The sequence below is a fragment of the Furipterus horrens genome, unplaced genomic scaffold, assembly GCF_987537825.1.
Source record: "Furipterus horrens unplaced genomic scaffold, mFurHor1.1.pri manual_scaffold_3, whole genome shotgun sequence".
Lineage (NCBI taxonomy): Eukaryota > Metazoa > Chordata > Mammalia > Chiroptera > Furipteridae > Furipterus > Furipterus horrens.
The window spans coordinates 9554320-9581623 of record NW_028327173.1 but is presented as its reverse complement, the minus strand read 5'-3'; the positions used below and the strand labels follow the sequence as shown (position 1 = coordinate 9581623).

General features: G+C 55.3%; 1 protein-coding gene across 5 annotated transcripts; it reads left to right on the top strand.

Moving 5' to 3' along the window:
• Positions 1–2523: 2523 nt before the first annotated feature.
• On the top strand, positions 2524–26096 carry ARHGEF19 (Rho guanine nucleotide exchange factor 19). 5 transcript variants are annotated; one of them, XM_090268666.1, is made up of 17 exons: positions 2524–2669; positions 3962–4114; positions 17141–17584; positions 18002–18265; positions 18432–18540; positions 18619–18695; positions 19019–19281; positions 19922–20082; positions 20174–20326; positions 20563–20692; positions 20839–20913; positions 21069–21158; positions 21334–21494; positions 23413–23571; positions 23811–23890; positions 25013–25117; positions 25533–26096. In XM_090268666.1, the coding sequence occupies exons 1-17, from the start codon at positions 2558–2560 to the stop codon at positions 25688–25690; spliced, it is 2694 nt and encodes an 897-aa protein (XP_090124792.1). In that variant the 5' UTR covers positions 2524–2557; the 3' UTR covers positions 25691–26096. The 5 variants fall into 5 exon arrangements, with proteins under 5 accessions (XP_090124792.1, XP_090124790.1, XP_090124788.1 ...); XM_090268664.1 differs by lacking the exons at positions 2524–2669; positions 3962–4114 and adding an exon at positions 13557–13696; XM_090268662.1 differs by lacking the exons at positions 2524–2669; positions 3962–4114 and adding an exon at positions 13557–13696 and having other exon boundaries at positions 20563–20716.
• The last annotated feature ends 1208 nt before the right edge of the window (positions 26097–27304 follow it).

The following is a 27304-nucleotide window of genomic DNA, read 5'->3' as shown; positions in this document are numbered from 1 at the left end:
GTTATGGCAGCCCTAGCAGACTGATACAGAGCTTAGCTTCCTGGACTGCCTAGTGCTCTTGTTACAGGTGCAGGCTCACAGACCCGTCTGTTGCCCTGAAGCAGAATCTCTGGGGGATGGAGCCCAAGAATCCTGTTTTGAATGGGCTCCTGATAATGCTCCCTAAAGTGTCCTCTCCGTGGGAGCTCCTGAGGGCAGTAAAGACTGATTCCTGAGACTAGCCCTCTGGCCACCAGCTCCTCTGACCACCAGCCTCCCTCCCTGTGCCTGGGAGCGCTTCACATCTTCTCTGGCCTCGGGGTTAACTGACAAGCTCATTCTGCCAAGTTTCTTCATTTCCTCACACTCTCCTTGAGTCTGCTGCGAGGCCAGCCAGCTCAGGACTGGGCACGAATGTGGAAACCTAGAGGTGAGTCAGATCTGAGCTCTGCCACTGAGGCGCTGCTGGTCCATGGTGAGACCACAGCTGCAAAGTACCCTGATTCTGAGCAGACCTGGCAAGGACTGCAGGAAGGGGGACTAAGTGACCTGGGAGTGTGGGCGAGTTTCAAGCACAGAATCCTGTAGGAGTGACTACTCATGTGTTGTATCTCTGCCTAGCTGCTGTGGCAACAAGTTGAGGGAAGTGCCCTACCTTACACATCCTCATCCCCTCCACCCCAGTGGACATAATGGACCCCCATGATTGGTGGGATTGTGGTCCTCTGGCTGCTCCCAGCCTGGCTGCCCTCCTAGTGGCTGGGCCAAAGTTTTAAAAACAAAGGTCCCACCCTGGCTGGTGTGGCTCAGTGGATCGAGCACCTGCCTGTGAACCGAAAGGTTGCTGGTTCGATTCCCAGTCAGGGTACAACACTGGGGCATGCGAAAAGCAACTGATCTATGTTTCTTTCCCTTTCTTTCTCCCTCCCCTTTCTCTAAAAATAAATAAAAATCTTTAAAAACAAAAGACCCAATCTGGCAGAACAGATACACACTTCAGAGTCCAGAAACCCTGGGTTCTGAATCTAGTTTTCCCACTGACCAGTTATGTGGTGTGGCCTCAGACAATCACGTTCTCTCTGAGCTGCATCATCTGTAAAAGAAAAGAGAGATAATATTTCCTCCACGAGCTTCTTTGTAGAATTAAATGAGGCAACCTCTGTACAACCCCCACTGTCTGACACTTAGTTGGCCCTTAGTAAAGGTTAATTCATAGGTTATTCCTTGCATAACAATGATTTGCCCTACCTGAAGGCATTGTAAGAGAACCCTGGTAAAAATTAAGCGTAATAGGCAACCTCTCAGTAATGACCCACCTGCATGCTGTCCTGCTAACAGGCATTTACTGAGCACACACCTTCAGGTAAGAGGCCCAGTGCCCAGTGTTGGAACGTGCAGACGGGTTCACAGCCTTAGTGCTGAGATGTCAGCTCCGGCAGGGCAGGGACTTCCTGTTCACCAACGTATTCCCAGCAGCTAGACCAGGCTGAGCACAGTGTAGGTGCTCAGTAATTATTTGCTGAATGAATGGGATGAATCAATCAACAAATGTCTGGCAGGTGCAATCCAGTGGGCCTCTGACTCATTTTTTAAGACCTTGAGCAAATCCCTTGATTTCTCTGAGCTGCTTTGTCCCCATCCGTGAAGGCGGAGGTGTTTAACTCATGTTGAGATCCTGCCTGGCAGGATTGATAGAATAATAATTGTACGTATTGAGCATGGCTGTGGACAGGGCGTAAAGAACCATAGGAGGTAATAGTATTTCACCTCCACGGTATCGAAGAGGGAACCGGCACAGAGGCCAGAGAGGCAGTGGACGCATTTATTAAGTTTCGGAGGAAAAACTGGGGCTCCAACTAAGCAATGGAGGAGAAGAGGACCCAGGGTCGGAGGGGAAGCCCTGTCCAAGGTGTCACTGTGCGGTGGTAGCTGCTGACGCAGGAGAGACCACCCACGCCCCAAACAAGGCAACCCTGCCCCGCCCCCAGGCGTCGTCATGACAACAGCTCGGCACATGCGCCTCCCGCGCCCGCGCGCGCGCAGGTCCAGGAGGCGAGCACTAAAGCCGAGCGCAGGGCGGAATCCTGCCCCGTGGGCTAGGAGGCGGGAGCGCGCAAAGAACTTTTAAAGGGACCTTCTCCACCCTGGCCTACTGCTGATGGTGAGGGCTGGGGGGCCCCGGGAGCAGGTACCGAGGAGACAGAGGAGAAGCAGGGCCGCTTGGCTCCTCCTGGAAGTGACAAGGGAGAGAGGAGCGGGGTAAATACCCTCAGGGCAATAAATGGGATGGCTGCCCCCCAGGGAGCAATACGGGGTAGAGGAGACTATGGAATTGTACCTTCTGGGTAATAAGAGGTAGAAGGGGATGAGTAACCCCCCAGGACAGTGAAAATGAGCGTGGACTCCCAAAATGGTAATGGGGTAATAAGAAGGGTGGGGCTCCAGACTGCTCCACCATCCGAGGAGCGAGCAGGACCGCAGGTTAAGAGGGCTCACAGGTCCAGCTTGGGACAGTTACCCTCTCCCTTCCCCTGCTCTCAGCATTCTGCCATCTCCCTACCCCATCAGGTGTCCAGCCATGGCCAGACCACCAGCGCCGGGCTCGGTGATTGTCCCAGACTGGCACGAAAGCGCCGAGGGCAAGGAGTACCTGGCCTGCATCCTGCGCAAGAGCCGCCGGCAGGTGTTTGGTAAGCCTCCCTCCCCTCCGCTCAAGCCTGTCACCTGCCGTTCCTTAGGGAGAAGAGTGTTACCTGTTGCTCCCTTGGGGGAGCAGAGAAGCAGGACAGTGAGGGCCTGCTGCACTACGCTCCCCAGCCTTGGGGACCCCTGGACCATTGCGGGGACCCCCACCGTGAAATTTCCTAAGAGCTAATTCCAGCATCAGAGCCAGGAACATGGAAACAGGCAAAACCCTACCAGGAACTGCTGTCACCAGAGAGGCTGTTGACTGGGTCCTCACCGGGTGCCAGGCCCTCTGCTGGGCACTATACATAATAGACTCCCATTTCACCTTCTCCACAGCACGTCTTACAGACTTGTTAAGACTAGTGAGTAGACAGACACAAGCCTCTTTCATATTCTGCTGTCTTCAGGGTAAGATGTGTCCCCAGTAGGAAGCCAACTCCCCCAGGCAGGGCCAGACTGGCAGGCCAGCAGAAGGCCCTGGTGTCAGCTGTGAGAGTCCAGCTCTGACCAGGAGAGACAAAGCCCCAGAAGGCTTAAAACCAGAGTGAGAGGGCAACCCACAACTTAGGATGCTGACGTCCTATGCCTATGGACATATCACAATTTAGACTTTTCTTTTTTTAAAGATTTTATTTATTTTTAGAGAGAGGGGAAGGAAGGGAGAAAGACAGGGAGAGAAACATTAATGCGTGGTTGCCTCTCTCAGGCCCCCAGCTGGAGACCTGGCCCACAACCCAGGCATGTGCCCTGACTGGGAATCGAACCAGCAACTCTTTGGTTTGCAGGCCGGCGCTCACTCCACTGAGCCACACCAGCCAGGGCTAGACTTTTCTTTGGCAAGTTTTAAAATAAAAGCATTCATAAAGATCTTAATATATTAACTCTAAGGAGTTTATAATAATTGAGAATACTTTTGCTGATATTTCTCTACTAAGGAAAGAATTACGAAACCCTTTGCTTTCACATGCGAGAAATCTAGAACATTAATGACAAAAAATAAATTAGAACATGCAGAAATAATATCTATAAAAACCAGCTCATGCATCAAACTTATAAAAATAATTTGGTGTTATTTGGAGTGAGCCCTGGCCCAGCTCACAGAGCACTAATGTTCTCAGCAGAGTTCTCATCCAGGGACGCCGCTTGTGTCCCAGGCCTTGGTGATGAGTAGAGAGAGCCACAGATGGTTGGCACTGAAAAAGCCTTTAGAGATGAGGTTGTCCCACCCATGGCCTGATTAGGCAAGACTGTGGGTGGGACAGCCTGACCCCAGATGGCTCCCTCCTTGCCCCAGGGCTGCTCGAGCGACCAGTGCTGCCCCCGGCTGTGGCCATTGATACAGCCAGCTACAAGATCTTCGTGTCTGGGAAGAGTGGCGTGGGCAAGACGGCACTGGTGGCCAAGCTAGCTGGCCTGGAGGTGCCCGTGGTACACCACGAGACCATTGGTGAGTCCGTCCTTGGAGGCCTTCCCTAGGGTGGAAAGAAGACTCTTCCTGGACCACATAACCTGGGATTTGAACCAGCCCCACTATTCACTTTGCAGGCTTGGAAAGTCACTTCACCTCTCTGAGCCTAGGTTGGCTCCTCTGTCCAACAGAGATGATAGTACCAATCCTATGGGGCTGTTGGGAGGTTGGTGCTAGAGGTAGTGGTGGTAACGTGCCTAGCACTGAGCTGACACAAAGTAGGTGCTCAAGAAATACTAATCTTCTTTTCTCATTTCCTTCCCTTGGATGCTGATTTACCATCACATTACAACATCCTCCTGTATCCTGGGTCTTTGAGTCCCCTTGTACATATGAGTGAAACTTTGTTGACGTGGCTGTAACTAGGGCTGTATCTCCCTGGTAGACTGGAGGCACCTCCGGGATAGGTCGGTTTCCCTTATTAGACAGAATTCTCCCAAGTCAGAGACTCTGCCTTCCCTGTCAGACTTGGACCCATGAGGGCAGGGATGTATTCTTCCTGTTCCTCCCTGGTCCCCAGCCTCTCTCCACCTCTGCCTCTCCCATGCTAAGTGACTGACCCTGGCCTCCCCAGGCATCCAGACCACCGTGGTGTTTTGGCCGGCCAAGCTGCAGGTCAGTGACCGCGTCGTCATGTTCCGCTTTGAGTTCTGGGACTGCGGGGAGTCTGCGCTCAAAAAGTTCGACCACATGCTGCCGGTGAGCAGGCAGGTGGGCCTGGGTGGGTCCCGGAGGGGCTGGTTGTCTGAGGTGGACCTCTGAGTCCAGGTGTCCCAGCCCCAGCCTGCCCGGTTTGCAGGAGCCAGAATTGGGCATGAATGGGCTGAAGGTGCTGCCCCAGCTGGGAGAGCTCTGAGCTGTCCCGGGGGACTGGCTCCCAGTCCGAGTTCTGCCCTGGGGCCAGCCACTCACTGCTCTGGCCCTCAGTTTCCCTGTCTGTGAAAGGTGGGCTCTGCAGCTGATGGGAGGGTTTTGGTCCTGTGGTTACAGCCTTGAATTGGCCTCTCCATCCCCAGGCTTGCAAGGAGAAAACAGACGCTTTCCTCTTCCTCTTCTCCTTCACCGACCGTGCCTCCTTCGAAGACCTCCCTGGACAGCTGGCCCGCGTAGCAGGCGAGGCCCCTGCTGTCGTCAGGATGGTCGTTGGCTCCAAGTATCCTTTGGTTGGCCCCTAGGACTATCAGAAGCCATACTTGGCAGGATGTGGACCTGCCTCTGCCCAGCCGTGGGGTCCAGCCCCATAGGCTTTATCTTAAAGGCTGCAGTAAGGCCTCCGCCGGAGCCTGGGTGGGAGGAGGGAGGAGGCTAGGTTTGATGGGGTGGTTAACGGAGACACCCGACGAGGCTCCTTAATCCTCCTCCAGGTTTGACCAGTACATGCACACGGACGTGCCTGAGCGTGACCTCACAGCCTTCCGGCAGGCCTGGGAACTGCCCCTCCTGCGGGTGAAGAGCGTGCCAGGGCGGCGGCTGGCAGATGGGCGCACGCTGGATGGGCGGGCCGGGCTGGCTGACATCGCCCACGTGCTCAATAGCCTGGCGGAGCAGCTGTGGCACCAGGACCAGGTGGCAGCTGGCCTGGTCCCCAACCCCCCAGAGGACGCCCCCAGCTGACATGAGTGGGCACGTGTGATCCCTACTCTCGAGCCTCAGATGACCCAGAGCAGGGGACAGGACCCACGACCTAGGGCTGGGACAGGGGTATTGATCTCATCCTGAGGATTGTTCAGGGAGGATGGTGGCCTGTGAAGACTCGGCCCCAGCGGGACTTTCTTTGCAGGATTCATGGCAGTGAGGTGAGGGCACAACACTTTGCGGGGCGGTGGTTGGAGGCCCTCTGCCTTCTTCCGCGACCCTGGGGGCCTAGGCTCTGGGAACTGAGGAGCTGCATGGGCAGGGCCCCCAACCTCCACCTGCTGTCCCTCACTTTCTGCAGCACACAGGGAGGTGACTGGGGAGAGAGGTGTCTCAGCTGGGCCCTGGACCTCAAGTAACTTCAGTTGAGAGCCCGTATTACAGGATGGGGGTGGGGGGGAGAGGTTTACAGTTGTTTGTGGAAAATAATACAATAATTAATAAATAATAATACAAAAATAAACTCTTTCGCGTGATCACAACTGTAAACCTTTTGCACACACACACCCCCCTTTGAGGTAATACCATCTGCTGTACGGGAAAGCCCTGAATTCTCAGTGGCTTCACTCTCTACAAGTTTTCTTCTTGTTTATGTCTCATCTCACGTGAGGTGAGGGTGGCCATGGGGCCTCTGCTCCATGCACTCATTCAGAGACCCAGGCTCTGAGATCTTCAACACGTGGCTCCCCAGTTTGCCCTGGGGCACCACCATCCAGTGAGCAGACCAATGTGTGCAAGTGAGAGGTCAGCCGGGAGGTTTCTGTGGGCCTGGCCTAGGGCAGGGTGCCTCGTTTCTGTCCACATTCCTTTGGCAGACACCTAGTCACATGGTCACATGGAGCTGCGGGGGAGGCTGGGAAATGTAGTCCACCCGTGTGTCCAGGAGGTGAGCCCCTTGCTCTGCACTGCCTTTCTTGATCATGAAGCTGTCAGGCTAGGCTTAGGGCAGGGTCCTTCCCAGCCTCGGGGATCAGAAGGCATCACTGGACCAGGAAGCAAGTTGGCCTGTTGGCAGCTCTGCCCTGTGGGAAGCCAGCAAGGACAGGAGCAGGAAGGCTGGTGAACTTGCTTATTTTTGGGTCTCACCTCTGCCCCACCCTCCAGCCAGAGACACTGGTGAATGCAGGCTAAAGTGAGGGGGGTGGGTGCTGATGAAAGGGGGGCCTTTATACTTTCTGACGGTCCTTTGTGATACCTGGCTCCACAGACTGACCCCTGGGCTGAGGCCTGGCCTCAATCTGGTCCAGTTGGCAGGGCCCCAGGGGCCTAGGTATAGTGACCCCCAAAGCCAGCTGGCCCTTGGAGCACTCGCTGACTCCCACACGTGATCATGTGTGCACACACACCCTACACTGTCCTAAAATGTGCTTCCCTCCTGGCACACACAGGAGGCTCATACATACCCACCCTGCCCACTCTCTGGAGCACACTGATTGCCTGTGTGGCATTTGCCATGCCTGTCTACCTTGGACACTGCCTGTACACTTGTCAACCCTTCCAGGACCTAAGGACTGACCAGCATCATCTTAACCGCCAACTAGGTTCATAGCTGAGCGTCCCTGGGCAGGACTCCGAGGCTCACAGTGGCACAACCTATAGATCCTAGACCTCTCCACTGTGGCCTCCAGCTCTGCTTCCAGGCAGCTGGCCTTCAGCCTGGTCCCCTCTGTTTTTAGCTCCAGCTGACCTTACCCCACCAAGGTAGCAGCAAACTGTGGGAGTGGGACCTGGTGAAGGTGGCCTCTGGGCCTGAACATGACCCTCCAGCTACAGGTACCAGCTACTCCACATCCCAACCAGTTATCTCTGGGCTTAAAACTCCCCCAGAAAGGAAGCTTCTGAATCCTTCTTGGGTATCAGCTCTGCTAAGAGCCAGAAGGTTTCTCTGGAGAAATAACCCAGGTCCTCCCAACAACAGGGCAGGGCAGTCTTATCCTGGTTAGCCCTGCCCCAGTCAGAGAATCGCCCCTCACCCACCTTCACTCCAAATCAAGGGTGAACAATTCCTTTTGCCATCTCCTTGGGAAGGAATAAAGGAGGGAGGAAAAGGGGCCGGGGATTTGGAGCTTGGCCACTCACCATCCCAGTTTGGTCACCAAGGCATATCCAGTATCTACTGCAGAGCAGTATGCAGTCAGTTGGTGGTCACTGAATAAACGTGTGTGTTATTTACCCATCCATCCATCCATCCTCATGTCCATCGTCCACACTTGCATCTGCTCCCCTACCTACCCATCCTCCATCCGTCCACCAGACTTCCCATAAACCTCCACGTGTGCGCTCATTTATAGAGATTCGCCAGTTGTTTTCCTGTCTCATTCACTCACCCATCCATCAGTTTATCCAGGTCTGTCCCACATGTGCATCCATTCATTTTAAACTTCTCTGTCTGCCCATCCATCTATGTATCCATCCATCTGTCCATCCACTCATCCATCCCGTCCATCCACAAGTTCCCTGAAGGAAAAGGCCCACAGAAACAAAAATAAATCAGCCCTCATTCCCGTACTTCCAGAGCTCCCTGTGCCCTGTGGAAGGCTTCCCACACCCCAGGGGCATGGCACCCAGCTTCTTGGGCCCTGGGATAAATGTTTGTTACCCTCTAACAGGAGTGCTCACATCAGAGTTTGCTGTGCTAGCCCTGCAGATGGCCCAGAACCCAGTGACAGGCCTGAAGGAACCCTGCTTCCCACCCCACACCTGCCTTTGTGGCCTACTCACTGGCTCTGCAGCCATTCTCATCCTGGCGAGGCGGCTTTGGGCCTTTCCTCTAGAAAGACAGTCCCCTCCAGGGGTGGCTGAGATCCTGGTGGCTTGCCCTCCAGCTCTGACAGAGCGCTCTGCCGGCCCCCAGCTCTGCGTGGGGATTTTTGCCATTTACCATGACATCGTAGGCACTGCAATGTTCCACGTGGGCAAGCCATGCTCATGACCTGAGTGAGTGCCCCTTGGGGAGGCAGAGGCTGGGAACACTGTTCCAGGTTCCAGGTCCCATGTGGGGGTCCTTAGGTGATGGCTGTCACTCTGCCTAGGCTGGCAACATTGCAAACAGCAGCAGTCTGTACCCAAACTGCTACTGACCCTCCTCCTGGGTCAGGTCTGCACCTCGCTGGCTGAGCAGCTCACCAGGTGGGGTGAGTGAGGATAGGGGGTGTCACAGTGGTGACCTGGCATTAGTTGAGAACTAAGAGTCCTGAGGAAGGGCTCCCTGCACCTCAGAGCTTATAGCTCCTGCCTTTGTGTCACTAGCCTGCTCAGCCCTTCTCAAGTGAGAGTGGCTAGGGACACATGGTTGGCATTAGGGGGAGGTGGGTTGGGAACAGAGCATATGGGCCCACTCAGTGGGTTGTGCTGGCCCCCATGCACCTAATAGAACTCTGAGCAGCTTTGTGCTTGGACTAGAGATGCACAGAATCCAGATCCTCCATGGAGATGCCTTCACATTCAAAGTCTTCACCTTCCAGTTTGTCAGTTTCTACTGTTCTTGCTTCTATGTGGTATTCTGCAAAGGCAGGTGAGGACCTCCTGCCTTCTGAAGCTGTTGAACTCCCAAGGAAGTGGCCCAGCAGAGCAGAAGCATCCTTGAGCCTCTGGACTTGTCTCTACCAAGGTCTTGCTGTTGACCTTGAAGCTGAACCTTGATTTCCTTGGGCTTCAATTTTCTCAACCGGAACATACCAACACCTCATAGGGCAAATGTGAAACTCTAACACCTGCATTCATTTACTCATTCCTCCCTGGGGGGGGGCCCAGGCCTATCACTCCCACCTCCTAGTGCTGCAGTTTGGGGTCATTGCCATTGCTGCGGCGACCTTTTGCTGAGCACCCTGGACTGGATGCGGGGGACACAGAAATAAACCAGAGCTTTTAATTTCTTCAGGGAGCTCCCAGTTTTTAATGAAGACTGGTTAGGAGCCCTAAAGGGCTAGGTTCCCAGGAGGTGGTGTTACTGTGTAATTGCCTTTGTCATTTGGTAGGAATCATCAAAAGAACTTGTCCCCAGAAGCATGACACCCTCTTCGTGGGCCAGAAATACCTCATTGGCTTCTCATGGGTTGAGCAGTAGATATGGGCCACGGTCCCACAGGCGCTTGGGAACATAGCCTTCTGGGGCTACTGGGGAGGGGGCAAGGCCTCCCAGCAGCCCTGTCACCAGCATTAGCTCTCAGTGTGGGGGACGCCAGAGGATCAGGAGCATAGTGGGGAGAGGGGTCAGCTCAGCATGGAATTTAGCTATGTCCTGGCTCCACAGCGGGAGGGCAAATTGCCCACAGGTTTGTGGGACACCCTGGTTAGTAAGGCAAGCTGCTCAGCAGAGGACATGAGTAACCTCCCAGGGGGCTGGCTCTTGAGGGATGGTGGGGGTTGTCCCACCCTCAGGTCTGACAGGGGCAGGATCTCCCTGTGGGGCCCCCAAGGAGCAAGGGACAGCTCCATGCTCTGATAGGGAGGTGGGGCTACCCTATACAGTCTCTAAGCCTGGAGTAAGGTGCCCTGGGTCTGCCAGCCACAGTGTGGTCCCAGCAGCTGCTTCCTCGAGTTCACTTAGCATCTCTTCATCATCATGGAGGGCAAACAGCTGGTCAGTAACGTGGAGGAGGTCATCATGCCATGAGTGTAGGAGGGGTAGTGGCCCAGGCTTGTGCCTAGTCAGGCCATGGGAAGGGTTTCTACGGGAATGAAGCAGAAACCCCCTGACTGGTGGTGGTCAGGAGATGGGGACACAAGCTAGTTCTGCCTCCTGTGAGCTCTCTGTCTTTGCTTCTCTCTAAGCCTCAGTTTTCTTTCCTGTACAATGTGGGCAATAACGCCCCTGTGGGAGTGGGTTTGGACCCAGGTGGATGTGAGTTGGAAGATTGGGCCCTGGAGAGCCTCCAGCCCTGCAAGCTTTCCCAGCGCCTTCACCTCGCACTACCATGTCTCCTGGGCCAGAATGAACAGCACAGTCAGCCGAGCTGCTAGGTCAGCTTCAAGGCTGGGGCCTGCATCTCCAGCCTACCTTGCCCAGAGCAGCTACACGCGCAGCAGGTGGGTTATCCACCCAGCTGGGGACGCGAGCAGAGGGGACGGGACCTTTCGGGGAGAGGAGGGGCACTGAGCCTGTGGAAAGGGTGGGGCGGGGCCTAGTTAGGAGGGCAGGAAGCTGGGTCTGGAGGCTAAGGGCCGGGCTCTAGAGGGAGGGGCCCGAGTGCCCGAAGTGGAATCGAAAGCCTCGGAGGGCCTGACGCCCTCCGCAACCCAGGTACAAGGCCTTTCGCGCAGGGGAACCTCAGTCTCCGACGGGGCGCTGCAGGCTGTGCGTCTGCGCTTCATCATTTTCGCGGTGGGCTCAAGTTCAGGCTCTGCCGCCGACTGGCTGTAAATGGGGATGTATTAGAGAATAGGAGGGATTTCATAGTATCGTTACGAGGATTCAATGTCCAGCACTTGCACAGTGCCTAGCACATCGTAAATGCTCAATGATTTAGTATCAATATTACTACTACCATTAGCTCTTGGCAACAGACTTGGAGGAAGGGAGGAAGCATGTTTTCTCCAGCTTTGCTCAAGATCCCTCTTTTCTAGCCCTGCCTCTACAGGGTCCTAGTGTTAAGGGGTTCTAATTATATCTGTATCTTTGGGCAAATAACACCTTGTTTATGCTTCGGTTTCTTCACTTGTAAAACAGGAGTAGTAGCTGTATTTACCTCCTAGAGTTGTGAGGACTAAATGAATTAATACCTGGAAAACCCTCAGAATAGTGCCTTGCGTTTAGTAAGCGCTCTATAAATTAAGATCGCTAAGGCAATCATTCTCTCTTTGGTCCCCCTTCTCCCCAGCACGTGGTATTCTTCTTCCTGCGTCTCATCGCTCATCGCTGGGCTCGTGCCCAGCGTGCCAGCCGTCCTGGCTTCCAAGGTAAAGCGCAACCGCTACCTGGCTAGACAGGAGCTAGAGGATTACCGCGAGGCGCCGTTTGCGGTCACAGGGCCTTCGGACCCTGGCCCCACCCCCTCTGACCACGCCCCCTGCCCTCCCCCAGGCTTTAGCTCAGCTTTCATTCCCCCCTCCCATTCTGGTTTGTCCTTGTCCAGAGGGAGGATTGGCCGGATTACCTCTAATTATCTCCTAGCCCCGCCCTTCTCCAAACTCCACCCACGCCACGCCCCCTTCTAAACAAGATTCCGGCTGGGTCTACTTGGCTCCGGCGGCCAGCTTGCTCAACCTGATCAAGTCCTGCTTTATGTTCGCTGCTGCAGAGGCTCTGTCCCCGGAGCCCAGGATGCAGGAGCGAGTGAGGCAGGACTGCCCCTTCCAGGAGTCTAGGTCGTCCCCAAGGATGCTCCTTTGATCATGGTTCTCTGCTTCCAGCTAGGGGTCTGGGCAGTACCTTGGCCAGCGTCCTCAAGGCCGCCCCAGAGCTGGGATGAGAGGGTTAGAGTTCTCTGAAGACCCCTAGTCCTGCCTTCCTTGTCTCTCCTTGTTCCCCGTCTCCTGCCCTGTGTGCAGTGCTGACAATAAACCTCTCTCTGTGCCCCAGCTTGCTGCCTCTCCCTGGATACTTGGTCCCCATTCCCTGTGTACAGTGTCTCATTATGTGATGATGCTCTGGGGGGCCAAGAGGAATAGGAGGGAGTGGCGGGACCTAATCACTTTGAACTGAATGGCCACCAGTTGGTAGGGCAAGTTCATTTGCGTCTGGACCCTGGACGCCCCCGTCCCATATGGTCGTCAGGCAGTACAGGGCAGGGATTAAGGACATACGTTGGTGGTGGAGTCAGACAGACCTGGATTTGAATATGACTTCTGACTCTTATTAGCTGTGTGATCTTGAGCAAGTTATTTAATTCCTGGAACCTCAGTTTCATCATCTGTGAGACAGGCGCCTCATAGAGCTGATGAGAGATTTAAATGAGATAATGCCCATTACAACCTGTACAAGCCTTGTGTCCTTATCTGAAAAGTGGGAACTGTAACAGTATCCACAACAGGGCCTGGCACATGGGAGTGTACAATGAGTTAGTAGCAACATGAATATTAGTATTTATATACATATTCAAGTTAATGCTAAGTGCTGGCAATTATCAAGTTCTCAAATAAATGGCAGGTGGTGTTAGGGAGAAAGCACCTTTAACAGGCTTGGGAAGATTGCATGCCAGGCACAGAGTAGGCCCTCCTTACCTGATGCTGGTTCTGCTTGGGCTATTTCAGTTGGTTTATTGAGGGCTCATTGGTTGTGGACTAGAGTCTGGGAAGGCTTCCTGGTGGAGGAGGCCATTAGAGATGATGAGATGGGTCATTCATGAAGAACGGTGATGCTGAAAGTGCTGGCCAGGTTGATGCCAGATGCATCACATCACCTACCTTCCTGATTTCCGTCTCCCAACCACACAGATGAGTGTTCCCACTTCATAGATGCTGTAGCAGGCTAAGAGAGGATAGGTGCACTGAGGAGCTCTCAAGGTCCCTGAGGAGTCCAAGGCTTGAGAGGTTCCTGTGAAGCTCCCATGATGCTCCCCAGCCCCAAGGAACCTCCTGAGCATGTCTCACATTTGGGAAGCTCTACAGGAGGGTGACCTATCTCCTTGATGGAAAAGCAGTGCCTCCCCATCTTTAGGACGTCGGTCTGGGGTCCTTCAGAGCCTCTCCTGGGCATAGGACTCCCATTGTTCCAGCCCCCCTCTTGTACCCCAGACTGGCCAAACCGGTTCTGAGGAAGGGGGGCGGGGAGCAGGCACGTTGAGACAGCCGCCTGCCCGCCTGCAAGGTTCCCTCCGCCTTCACCTCCCCCTTCTCTGCCCCACACAATACCCAGGAGCTTGCACTGCCCGGGCTCAGGGGCCATGCTGACATCGCCCCCTGAGGACCTGGCTGCAATCCCAGAGCCCCCAGGGTGGCCGGGAGCCCTGGACCGTGCTGGAGGCTGGACGGAGCTCCCTGGCTGAGGTAGGACCCCACACGGCTGCCAGCAGCCCCATCCTGCTCCCGCCAGTCTCCCTGAGCAAGTCCTTTGTGCTGCTTGACTGGCCTCTGATCCTGGTCCCCACTCACTTATGGCCTCCTGGGGCTCCACAGCCTGCTTGGCCTGGATCCCCTTTCCAGCCATGACCTTCTATTTGGCTTTGGCATTTTAGGGGCTGAGGGGCCTTAGCAGGTTCCCTACTCCTCTGGGCAACAGGGCAAGGGGAACCAGGGAAGGGGTAGGGAAAAGCTGGGCACAGGAGGCCAGAGGTGCTTTGCCTGGACCATGGTAGTGTTCAGGGACCCTCTTTGCCAGCCTTGCCAAGGGGATTCATTGTCCTGTGATTAGCAGGGGATCCTTTGGCCCCTGCCCATCCTTCTCAGTCTGCAGAGACACTCTTGATGATACAGGCTTCCTGGAAGGGGCAGCCAGGAGGGGCCTTAGGGGCTACTTTACAGATGGGGACACTGAGGCCCAGGGACAGACTATGACTTGCCTAAGGCTAGCCACACCAGCCAGGGTATAAGGCCATACAGCTTGTCCATGTCCACACTGGGCCTTGAACTTTGGCAGGGGTTTTCCCCTCTGGGTTCCAGAATGACTCTGGCCTAGTGGGCACTAGAGTATCCTGTGATCATGTCTTGGGTAGGTAATGTCCCTGCTCCCTTGGCCAGATCCCTTCTTGAGGTTTTTCTTTTTTAGCAGAGATGAGCTACCCACAATATAAACACAGCTCTGCCCCTCCTTGGTCCCCAGCATTGAGGCTGAGTGGGCCACATCCCTGGAAGGTCACAGGGCAGGCAGCACAGCTGGATGGGTCATTTCCATTGCCCTTGGGCCTGGACCCCGGCTTCTCCCCTAGAGACCTGCCTCCATCCCATCTCCCCCTAGAAAGCTTTCCACCACCACCTCCCGACAGTCACCCAGCCTCCTTCCCTGAAGCTTTAGGAGGGTTGCTCCTAACCCAAGGGCTCCATGTTTTGCTCGTTTATCTCTGCAACTGACAGGGGGTGGGGGGGTTCCTTCCTGCCCTTCAGGGGCTTCCAGAACCCGAGTGGAGAAGATCTCCCAGAATATAAGGCAGCAGGGGCATGCATGTATTCTTGCATGTGTGTATTCTTGCACCTGTGTGCCCACAGAAGCAAGTAGGACTTCTGTGTTGAGGACTTCCAGTTCCTAGAGAGAAAGAGACCTGTCTGGCCGACAGTGGTCCCATGTCTCCTGCCAGATGCTTCTACAAAGCAGGGTGTGTCTCACCCTCACCCTCAGTTTTCCTGTCTGTGTGATAACCCAAGCCATCTCCCCAACTGGAGAAAGACTAATAATAATACTCAGAAAAATGATCATCAATGACAAAGTTCCCACTATGTTATCCTTAATTCTCATATTAGCATTTTGAGGTTGGCATGACTATCTTACTTACCAGATGAGGAAACTGAGATACTTGCTTAGATGGATAGAGGTTTAATGTACAAGCTAAAGCTGTTCCTGTGAGGGACAGTAACTGTCCCTTAGAAGCAGCTCCACCCCCAGACAGAGGATGAAGAGAGCAGGGAAAGACTTTAGGGGCTGTGCACAGAGAGTGGGGGCCCTGTCACAGATGCAGCTGTCCCCATGAGGTCTTCTCCCCTCTCCCTCTCTCCCTCAGTCACTGACATGTTACTGTTTCTCTCAAGCCAAGAATTTCTCCCTATCTGTGTGTACTAGGTCCCTAGGTATTTCAGTCAGAATGGTTAGCTGTTACTTCCTCCAGGAAGCCTTCCTGGAGCACTCAGGTTGAGTTGAGCCCAGCACCCTGCTCCCATGGCTCCTCTGGTTCTGCTCTTGCCAACATAGATTGTAACCATTTCATTTTTGGCTTCCCCACTGGACTGGCAACCCCGCAGGGCATGAAATGTTCGTCCAACTGTCTCCCTGGGTTTTTCTGGGCTTCACATCTGTCTCTGAGTATCTGGTCTATGTGAATTTTCAGTGTCTCTGTCTGTCTCCATTTCTGTGTCCCTGAATGTCTCAGTGTCTGTGATTTCTAGTTTTCAGGATTTTGGGTCTCGGTTTCTAAATCTCTGTTTCTCCGGGTCTCCATCTCTGTCTCTGTCATCCAGGCTTCCTGGCCCTGCAGGCTGGGCGCTATCCTTTTGGCCTGAGGGGCCTCTGGGCTTGGGGGGGTCCTTGCTGCCCCGCCTGCCCACAGCGAGGCCAGGCTAGGGTAAGGCCCCCGCCCAGCCGCTGCCTGCTCCCTCCCTCCCTACCGCCTGCCTCACCACAGGGTTTGATGAATCAAACTCTTTGTCTGGGTGGGATCTCCCCCAGCCAGCTGGGCAGAGAGAGGGCTTCCCCTGCCGGAGCGGTTGAACATCAGCAGCGGGCCTCGGCTGGAGAGGTGAGGGGCTGTAGGAGGGGAGCCGGTGGAGGGCCATGGGGCAAGGGCTGTGGGGGCTCGGACCCCTGGATCATTAGGCCTGTCCTGAGGCTTCAACAGCCTCCCTGGGGTGACTGCCTACGCAGTGAGAGTCACTTCAGCCTGGCCTGATCCCTGGGCTGGAAGCTGGGGTAGGGAAGAGACCCTCCTCACCCCCAGCTGGGGGGCTGAGACACCTCCCTGTCTTCTCCTGGGAGGGCCCCGCCGGATCTGCATGGTGGCACGCCTGCCAGTCTGTGACCCTCCCAGCCAGCTTGGCATGGGTGTGGGCACCACTCAGCCCTGAAGGCTGAAACTCTGGGCAAGGGAAGGGAGGTTGGGTAACACCAAAGCCAGGACTTCTGTGCCTGTGTGTTTGTGTCTGCATTCTGGTGAGTGAGTGTGAATGGAACAGCAGTGTGAGAAAGCTTGAGTGGGTATGTAAATAACTGATGGGTCAGTGTGTGTGAAAATGTGTTGTGTAAAACAGTGTGTAGTGTGAATGTGTGAGCCTATAAATGTGAAATGTCTGCGTGTATCTGTGAACATGTATATGTCAATACGTATACTCGGGAGAAAATGTGTGCGAATGTATGTGAAACATACATGGATTTGTGTGACAGCATGTGTCTGCACATCTGATCATATGTCAGTGAGAATTAGAAAGTGTACAAGGTGGTTTAAAGCACAGACTTGGAAACTAGACTGCCTGGGTTTGAACCCTGGTTCCACCATTCACCGTATTATCTCTGCGCCTCACTTTCCTCACTTATAGAATGGGGATAATAATAGCATCAACTCAGGGTTGTTGTGAGGATTAAATGAGATAATATGTATAAAGCACTTGGCCTATCATTCATTAAATGCCAAGTAAGTATTAGCTATTACTGTATAATTAGGTGTGTGAGTGTGCTTGTACAGATGTGTGTACACATGTCTACACAAGGGTTTGTCCAGGTCTCTAGGACATGGTGGCTTACTGGCCAGTTCTGCTGTCCTGTGTCTGATTTTGATACCTTCTTCCCTGCAGGCCCAGGTGAGCAGGAGAGCAAAAGAGGAATGGACTGTGGGCCACCTGCCACCCTCCAGTCCCACCTGGCTGGGCCACCTGGTACTGCCCGCCACCCAGTAGCTGTATGCCAGCAGGAGAGTCTATCCTTTGTAGAGTTGCCCACCCTGCAGCCCCCAAGCGCTGTGTGTCTGGATCTCTTTCCTGTCACCCCAGAGGAGCTGCAGGCTCCTGGCAGCCGCTGGTCTCTGGGGACCCCTGCTCCTCTCCAAGGGCTGCTATGGCCACCATCCCCAGGAGTCCCAGACACCGAGACTGCTACCAGTGGGGGGATGCGGCCCAGCAGGGCTGGCAGCTGGCCACACTGTCCTAGTGCCCAGCCCCCAGCTCTGGAGGGACCCTGGAGTCCCCAGCACCCACAGCCGCAGCGCCGGGCCAGCCATGGCTCAGAGAAGAAGTCAGCCTGTGAGTCACTCCGGGTGAGGGGGTGGTGGCCCAGTGGAGCAAATAGGGGACAGCTTGAGTGGCTTTTTAGGACTCCTAAGCTCCAGGATTCCTCAAACAGACAGGCCAAGTGGTGGATTTTAGTGATAGGGAACTGGAGCTCAGGGAAGACAAATGACTTGTCTGAGGCCACACAGCAAATGAGTGGCTGTCTTAGACTCCCTGGCCCTTTGTCCACCTTTTGCCCACTGCATTCAGACACTGTGCTTTCTCTACCCCTTTTGTCAAATTTGTTTCTCTGGCACCGGATCTTGGTAAAAACATTGCCCTTTCATTTGGGCATGTTGCCTGGATGCTCAGGGCCACAGGGCAGCAGCAGAGACGGGGTGGGGGAGAGACCCCAGTGGACGCCAGCCTGTGTCCTTATCCTACCTGCAGGGCGCAAGATGCGGGTGTACCAGCGTGAAGAGGCCCACGCTGTCTTCCTTGAGCCTGGTCAGGTGGCAGAGCAGTCCCTGAGCACAGAGGAACCTAGGTCGCTAGAGCTGTCTGGGCCCAGCCGAGTGGGCCTTGAGGGGCCTGAGCGGAGGCGCTTCTCAGCCTCAGAGCTGATGACCCGGCTGCACTCTTCCCTGCGCCTGGGGCGGAATTCGGCAGCCAGGGCACTGACCCAAGGGTCAGGCACTGGAGCAGCCCGGGAAGGTACCTACTTGCTCCTCCTCTTGGCCTTAGAGCTGCCCATGAGCCAGATGAGTGAGCAAGACTCACTGGACACCTGAAACTGGGTGCTGGTCCCCTGGAGTGCGGCACCTCGGTACCCAGAGCCATTCTCTTGGGGCCACCCACCCTCGGCTCTCGCCCTCTCCAGGGAAAGCATCTGGAAGGGAGTCGCGCAGTGTAGAGATGAGGGTGGACAGTGTAGCGATGGCAGCCCCTGTGGACCCAAGCAGGGATCATAACAGCTGGCCTGAGTCCAGGTATGAACTCCCACTCCGGTATCAGGTCTGAGGCGGGGGTCCAGGCAAAGAAGAGCCCTGCCATTCTCTCTTTCCTAGGCTGGAATCAGAGGAAGAACCGGCTCTGGGTTCCAGAAGCACCAGCGAGCGCCGACAGTCACGGTTCCTTCTTAACTGTACGTGGGAGAGGGTCCTAGAGGTAGAGGGTTAGGGGTTTGGGGAAACTGGGAAACTGGGGTTCTGAGAGTTGAGAGGCAGGGATCATGTGAGAGGGAGAGAATTGAATCTCAGTGTCCAGCACAGTGGCTAGCACAAAGTTGGTGTTCAAGAAGTGTTTTTTGAGATGAGTGAATGAATGAATGAATGACTTCACTGTGTCCCGCTCTCCGAACCTTCCGAAAGACTTGTTGAGTGAGGCGGGCTCTTGGGGGTGCCGGGAGGCGCCGGGCCGCGGCTGGCGGGCGCCCCACAGCCCTCCCCTGCCCGTCTCCCCGCCCAGCCGTCCTCTACCAGGAATACAGCGACGTGGCTAGCGCCCGAGAACTGCGGAGGCAGCAGCGCGAGGAGGAGGGCCCGGGGGACGAGGCCGAGGGCGCGGAGGAGGGGCCTGGGCCGCCGCGCGCCAACCTCTCCCCCAGCAGCTCCTTCCGGGCGCAGCGCTCGGCTCGAGGCTCCACCTTCTCGCTGTGGCAGGACATCCCCGACGTGCGCGGGAGCGGCGTCCTGGCCACGCTGAGCCTGCGCGACTGCAAATTGCAGGAGGTGCGGGCGAGACTGGGCGGGGCGGGGCCGGCAGTGCTGGCAGTCCTGGGAGGTGGCCTTGAGGCTGAGGGGCTGGGGCAGCAGAAGGCGTGGGGCCCGGAGTACCCGGTTCCGTGATTTAGCGGGAGAGCAACTGCAGAACGTGGGGAACTTGGGGCCACAGGAGGGCGGGACCGATGGGACGACCCGAAGGTGGTTGCTAGGACCTGACAACCCGCGGCTGGTTGCAAGGGAAGGAGGAGGGGCCTTGGAGCCGAAGGCCTGTGGAAAAGCGGGGCGAAGGGGCGGGGCCAACGGGGAAGCGGTCTGGGATAGGGCAGGGCCAGAGGAGGAGGGAATCCAGGACTGGGAAGCTTCAGAGCCAACCAGTGCTGAACCGCGTGGTGGGCGGGGGACCAAGTGGGGGCCCAGAGCAGGGGCGGGGTCAGTGGGAGGGCGGGGCTATCGGATGACTGCCTGGGCTCGAGGCGCAAGGCTAGTGGCTTTGGTTTAAACTTGGCACGCGGCAGAAGATGGGTCCCGAACCCCACCAGGCACCAGATTAGAGATGGGGTAGGGAACACGGGGTGGGGGTATGCGAGGAGAGGGCGTCTGGGTGGGCTCGTCTGGCAGGTTCAACTCTGCATCTGCCCTTGCTCAGGCCAAGTTTGAGCTGATCACGTCCGAGGCCTCATACATCCACAGCCTTTCGGTGGCCGTGGACCACTTCTTAGGCTCAGCTGAGCTGAGTGAGTGTCTGGGAGCGCAGGACAAGCAGTGGTTGTTCTCCAAATTGCCCGAGGTGAAGAGCACCAGTGAGAGGTGAGGGACTGGCCTGGCTGGGGGCGGGGACCCAGCCTGCGATTGGCCAGGCTCCCAGGTCTGGGGTCTCACCCCGGTGATGACCCCTCAGGTTCCTGCAGGACCTGGAGCAGCGACTAGAGGCAGACGTACTGCGCTTCAGCGTGTGTGACGTTGTGTTGCACCACTGCCCGGCCTTCCGCCGTGTCTACCTGCCCTACGTCACCAACCAGGCCTACCAGGAGCGCACCTACCAGCGCCTGCTGTAGGGCTGGGGACTCTGAAAGGGGGGAGGATAGAGGGACTCTCAGGTGGGAGTAGATGCACAGGACTGGGTGAGGAAGGGTGACCTGAGAGGGAGGGGTCCCTGAAAAGGGCTCTGTGACTAGAATGCAGGAAGGATGTGCAGAGAAAGCACCTGAAAATCCAATGGGGTGGTGGAGTCATAAATCCCAGGAGTTCAGGCCCAACTGTGATCCCAGACCCCTCCCTTTTCCCCAGCCTGGAGAACCCCAAGTTCCCTGGCATCCTGGCTCGCCTAGAAGAGTCTCCCGTGTGCCAGCGTCTGCCCCTCACCTCCTTCCTCATCCTGCCGTTTCAGAGGATCACGCGCCTCAAGATGCTGGTGGAGGTACCTAGAGGGCACCAGGCTGCGGTGAGGGCTGATGTAGGAGATGCTGCTGTGCTCTCTCTACGGCCCCTTCTGGACACCCACGGGTGGGCAGGGTCATGGGGGGAGGTCATGGCCTGCCTTATTCAACCGACCCCACCCTCTAGAACATCCTGAAGCGAACAGCACAGGGCTCTGAAGATGAAGACATGGCCACCAAGGCCTTCAACGCACTCAAGGAGGTGAGCTCCGCAGGGCAGGGGCCTCCCTGGAGCCCCAGTGAGTCTCTAAAAGAGCCCCAGCCTTCAGGGCTTCTGGTTCCCAGGTGGGAATCTGAGGCTGGGCTCTGGGAGCCGGGGTTGCGGGGCTGCAGGTGACCCATCCACGGCCTTCCCAGCTGGTGCAAGAATGCAACGCCAGTGTGCAGTCCATGAAGAGGACAGAGGAGCTCATCCACCTGAGCAAGAAGATCCACTTTGAGGGCAAGGTGCATGCCCATAGCAGGCGGGACGGGCACACAAAGGGCAGCTTTTGTTCCCTCCTTCTCTGAGGGCTGCAGGCCAATTCATCGCTGCTCACCCCTGACCATCCTTGGCCTGTGCTCTCTGCCCTTCTGCCCTGGGCTTGACCTGTCCCCCACATTGCCTCCTCCATCTTCCCAGATCTTCCCACTGATCTCTCAGGCCCGCTGGCTGGTGCGACATGGGGAGCTGGTGGAGCTGGCACCACTGCCCGCCGCCCCCCCGGCCAAGCTGAAGCTGTCCAGCAAGGCGGTCTACCTGCACCTCTTCAATGACTGCTTGCTTCTCTCCCGGCGGAAGGAGTGAGTCAGGGCAGAGTGTAAGGGAAGGTAGATTGGAGCTGGGCTCCCTTCTTCCCCAATAATAGGCTCACAGCCAGTCCATCAATGGGCCTGGGAGCCCTGGCCTGTACCAGACTGTGTTGCCAGGGCACCCTGAGCTAGGGAGGCTCTGGCAGTAAAGGGAGGAATTGAAGGCAAGTTCCTCTTCCAGAATCAAGAGCCGGACTATGTGCAGAGGACTTGAAGCTCTGAGCTTAAGTCAATTAGAGCAGGGATTAAGAGCACAGCCCTGGAGAGCAGCTCTGCCCTGAGTCATTATGAAAACAGCCAACCTTTACTTTCTGTCTACTGTGTGCCAGGCATGCTAGGTGCATTATTCCCTTTTGACCTCTAAATATTTCCCCAGGAAGTAGGCACTCTTGTTATTCTCAGTATATTAGAGCTGGTAAGTGCAGGAGTCAGGAGGAGGCCAGGTCTATGTGATGCCAGATCTCAGCTCCTAACCACTGTACTGTCCTGCCTTCCATCTGTAAAATAGAAGCTACTATGTAGGGGGAGTCATGTGATAATAATACATGAAAAGAACTTAGTATGTGCTTGGCACCTAGTGAACACACACTCAGTATTAGCTGTGATTATTGTAAGTTTGGGATGATGAAGATTTCCTGAATGAGGTTACACCTCAAGGCTGGATGGGATGAAGAATGGACACCCCTTGCTATGGGAAGAGTTCAGTTCTGATTTATTTCTTTGTTCAATAACTGAACCCCTGTTCTGTACTGGGCCCTCTGATGGCTGCAGGGGACACAGATGAATGGGACTTGTTCTCTGCTCACAGGAGCTCTCGAACCAGTGAGAACATGTCCTGATTAACCACTGGGTCAGGGTTTTGATGGAAGGGTGTACTCGCATTGTAGTTACCCTGGTATGGGGCAAGAATCAATGAAGTGTCACAGAGGAAGGGACATTTGAGGTGGGTTCTGAAGGGTAACTAGGAGTTTTCCAGGTAGGGAAGGAGTTTGGGAGGATATAGCAAAGTCACAGTAAAGTAGAAGAAGCCTATGTGTCTGGATTTGCAAAGGGGGAAGCTGGAATGTTGAAATTCAGCGTAGAGATGTTAGACTTTCTGAGGGCGGTAGGGAACATGGGAAATTAAGCAGAGATGTGTGGCATTTTACTCTGGGCCAATTTGGAGGATGGACCGGAGGGGGAGACCAGAAGCTCTTGTAGTTGCCTAGGTGAGAGTAGATGCTCCAGAAGTGGTAGGGGGCTTGGGAATAGGTGGATTCCAGGGAAAATAAGGAGATAGATAGGGCGTTGTTGCTGGTGTGGAGTGAGGGGAGAGGGAGGGGAAGCAATAATGATGCCTGACTTTCCTCTTGGGAACTTGGTGGGGTCTTTCACTGGCATGAGGAGCAGTGAAGGGATCTGGTTTAGAGTAGGAGACACTGAGTTCTGTTTCAATGGGTTGAGATGAAGGAACCTATGGAACACCCACAAATTCCGCCCCCTTAACCCACCCATCCTTCCTGCAAGTGGTTATTGGACCAAAAAGAGCAGAACAAGAGACCACGTTCAGCTTCTAGACCACTTAGTGAGTCAGACACTAAACAGTGCAGAGGTCTCATCAGAGTTTCCGTCCAGCTGGCTCTTAGAACGGGCTCAGGGCAGAGGCTCCGAGAGAAGCTGGCAGCATGCCTGCAGTCAGGGACTGGTCTGCTCACCTCCCCCCTGTCCGTGATCCGGCGGGAACGGAGCTCCCAATTCCTTTTGTGGACTTTGCTGGCTGCCAGGGAGGCGGTGCCCCATGCGGCCAAGATTCCCTGGGGAAGGTTCTAGAGGGGCAGATGACCCCTTCTCCCTTTAATCAGAACTTGGCTGGCCCTGAGGGTGGGCCTGGGCATCGGCCCGACTGACCCGGCCTCCCTGGGTCCTACAGGCTAGGGAAGTTTGCCGTTTTTGTCCACGCCAAGATGGCCGAGCTGCAAGTGAAGGACCTGAGCCTGAAGCCCCAGGGCATCCCGGGCCACGTGTTCCTCCTTCAGCTCCTCCATGGGCAGCATGCCAAGCACCAGTTCCTGCTGAGGGCCCAGACAGAGTGAGTGGGCATGGCTGTGGGGCATAGGCAGAGCTGGCACCCAGGGGGTTCTGGGCCTGCTCTGGTACTTTGCTCAGAGCTAGGTGGGGCACAGGGCTGTGAGGTGAGTCCTGGGGTGGGGATGATATGACCTGGGTCCCAGGTATGGGCATCATACCACATTCTCCCAGCCGTTTCACCACCCTGGCCCTGGGGAAACACAGTTTGAATGTTGTGATAACTCAGCCTCCCTTTCCTAGAAGTGAGAAGCAGCGATGGATCTCTGCCATGTGCCCCTCCAGCCCCCAGGAGGACAAGGAGGTCATCAGTGAGGGGGAAGGTAGCAGCTGGCCACCCTCCCCCTCCAAAGACCCACATCCCCTGGGCTGGGTACCTTGTTGCTTCCCTGCTCCCCTCCAATCCTGGGTGCCATGTGGCCAGCGGGACTACCAGGAGGAGGGATTCACTGGCCTGGGGCAATCAGGGTGGCTCTGCAGAACCTTGAAGGACAAGAAGAATTTACAAAGGACAGGCCAACCCCCATAGGCACAGGCAGCACCCAGAAGATGACAAAGCCTTTTATATCCTCCCATTTCATCCCCACAGAAGCCCATTTTACAAATTAGAAAACAGAGCTTCAAGTAACTTGTCCAAGTTACCCAATACCATCAACCTACCTAGTGTGGTAGAAAGAGCTAAGGGCCTGGACTGGAACAGATTCTCTGGCTTGAGCCAGGAATCCTGTTTATGCTGGTCGATGAGCTTCCCGTTCTGAAGAAGTGGTCAGGGAAGGCCCCTGCAGGATGAGTAGGGGCAGCCATGGAAAGATCTGGAGGACAGTGCTCCTGATAGGAGGAACAGCCAGTGCAAAGGCCCTGAGGCAGGAGGGAGCTTCGAGTGTTTGAGGAACATCAGTGTGGCTGATTTCCATGAGCGAGGGGGAGAGGGAGAAGAGGGGAAGAGATGAGGTTTGCAAGGGGCAATGCAAGACCATGCAGGACTTTGCAGACTGCAAGGAAGACTTTGGACCTTATTCTAAGAGGAGCAGGAAGCCCTGGGTGGTTATAAATGGGGGAGTGATGTGGATTGAATCCTAGTTGAGGAGGATGGCCTGGAGTGAGCACAAGAGTAGCGTCAGGGGGCATATGAAGGGGCCATTACTGTTCTGTGGAGGGTTCCTGGGGGCAGTTGGGCATTGGTCTGGAGGTGAGGAGCCGAGTGTTGGATTGAGCTGGGGAGGAGAGAGCCCTGGGTGCAGAGAGAGAAACTGATGCTGGGAGGGACTGGATTCACCTCGGGCTTTTGTTTAGGGTAAGAGAGGAATGGCCAGGGTGGGTTAGGGAGGGGCAGAGGAAAAACAGCTGCAGCGACCACTGTCCTACCCCCTTACTTCCTCCTACTGCCCCTCCCTGCCCACCCCATCATGCTCTGGGGACTCCCTGAGTCTCTCCTGGGCTTTCAGACCGCGCCCAGGTTCAGTGCGTCAGAACCTACAAGGCACTGCAGCCGGACGAGCTGACCTTGGAGAAGACTGACATTCTGGCAGTGAGGACCCGAACCAGTGATGGTGAGAGGGGCCCTTGGGAAGGCCTCTCTGGTGGGGCTTGCGTGAGCAGGTGGTAGCTAGATGGCTGAGGCATCACAGGAGAAGGTTATGCAAGTGTTGATCAGTCAGACACAGCATACAAGAATGAAGTTAGACAAGAGGAGGAACTTCCTACTTGTAAAGATGTAAGATTGAGAGTGACTGACAGAGAGTGGGAAATACCCTTCTTTGAGGATGTCAGGAAAAACAGGTCAGAAGTTCCTTTCTGAGACTGCTAGAGGCAGGGTCCTTCCCGTACTTGGGAGATGCTGAGATGGTGTCACCTCAGCCCTGGGGTGCAGATGAGGCTTGTCTCAGGGCCTAGGCCTTCCCTCGGAGACCAGCCCTGGTGTCCCTGGGATGCCACTGATGCGGCCCCTGGCCTGTGTGCCCTCAGGCTGGCTGGAGGGGGTCCGCCTGGCAGATGGCGAGAAAGGGTGGGTGCCGCAGGCCTACGTGGAAGAGATCAGCAGCCTCAGCGCCCGCCTCCGAAACCTCCGGGAGAATAAGCGGATCACAAGTGCCACCAGCAAACTCGGGGAGCCTCCTGCGTGAAGGGCAGCCATGGCCTGGGACACCAGTTCCATGTCTGGCTCCTGGGCAGGTCTGGAGGGGGCCTGCAGTGTCTCCAGGCCCCAAGCCGCTGCTGCTGGGACTTCTGCACTGTGGCCGGGCATCGAGAGTATAGCTGTCCTCACACTTCTGTGTCCACTCTTCGGGGTCAAGGGCAGTTTCTTCCTCTGGCATGGGGGCCACAACAGGTGACCTCTGACATCTGGCAAGGTCTGGGGCCCTCTGTCTTCCATGTCCTTGACCCTGCCTGACTCTTGGTCCCTTTTCTGGGGGCATGGCTTGAAAAGGCTCTGGTACTAATGGTTCCTGGAGCCTATATGTATCTGACCAGAGCCTGCCTGGGCTCTGGTTGTGACTTGTCTGTAAATAAACTCCCGTCATGCTGATGCTTGGAGTGTGTGAACTGTCTGATACTGCCCCCACCCAGCCCCATTTCCCCAACTGAAGATCGGGAGGGTCTCGGGCTGCCTCCCACTGGGGATTTGCCCTTCTGTAGAGTTCCCTTCTTAATCAGAGGAGGGTGGGAGAGGGACTGCTTTGAGCTGCTATGAACAAAATAGCAAATTCAAATAGCCTTAAATATTAAAGAGACTTTATTAGTTCTTGTACTTGTTTCTTATAGCTGCTGTAACAAATTACTGCAAATGAGATGATATAAACAACAGAAATTTATTCTCTCACAGTTCTGGAGGCCAGAAGTCTGAAATTGGTATCTTTGGGCCAAAATCTAGGTGTCTGAAGGTCCGGGCTTCATGCTATAGCAGAGATACGCTCTAGGGGAGAATCGCCCCTTGCCTAGTTTGGCTTCTGGGGCTGCCAGCATTCCCAGACTGGCAGTTGCATCTGTCCAGTCTCTGTGGTCATGTTGCTATCTCACAGCGTCTGTGTCAAATCTTTCTTTGCTTTCCTCTTATAAGGATACATGTGATTGCATTTGGGACCCACCCAGATTTTTAATTCCTTTATTTTTATTTTTATTTTTTAGATGTTATTTATTTATTTTAGAGAGGGAGAAAGAGAGAGAGAGAAACAGCAGTGTGTGAGAGAGAGGCTGATCAGTTGCCCCTCACATGCCCCCAACCAGGACCCGGCCCGCAACCCAGACATGCGCCCCGACCGGGAATCAAACCGGTAACCCCCCAATCCACCGAGCCACACCGGTCAGGGCCTTAATTCTTAACTTAAATCCCATCTACAAAAACCCACACCATTTTTTGTTATATAAGACGACATTCATAGGTTCCAGGCACTAGAATGTAGATGTATTTGGGGGGATTTTCTCAGTCTACCAAAGTTCTCATGACTGAGAATTGTAGAGTCAGGGTGGGCTTCAGACAAGGCTGAATCCAATGGCTCATTGCCGCCACCGAGGACCCAGCTCTTCATGTTTCTCAACTCTGTTGTTCATGGTGTCAATGTCAGCCTAAATCTCTCAGGGGCTTCTTCATGTACATCCCACATGGAAGAAGAGAACTGTGTTTGTCTCTGCATTCTTGAAGTCCTGGGGTGCTCTCTGATTGGACCAGCTGGGATCACCTCTGGGCTGATCATGAAGGCCAGTGGGTGGTGTGTGCTGATAGACTTAAGCCTAGTCAT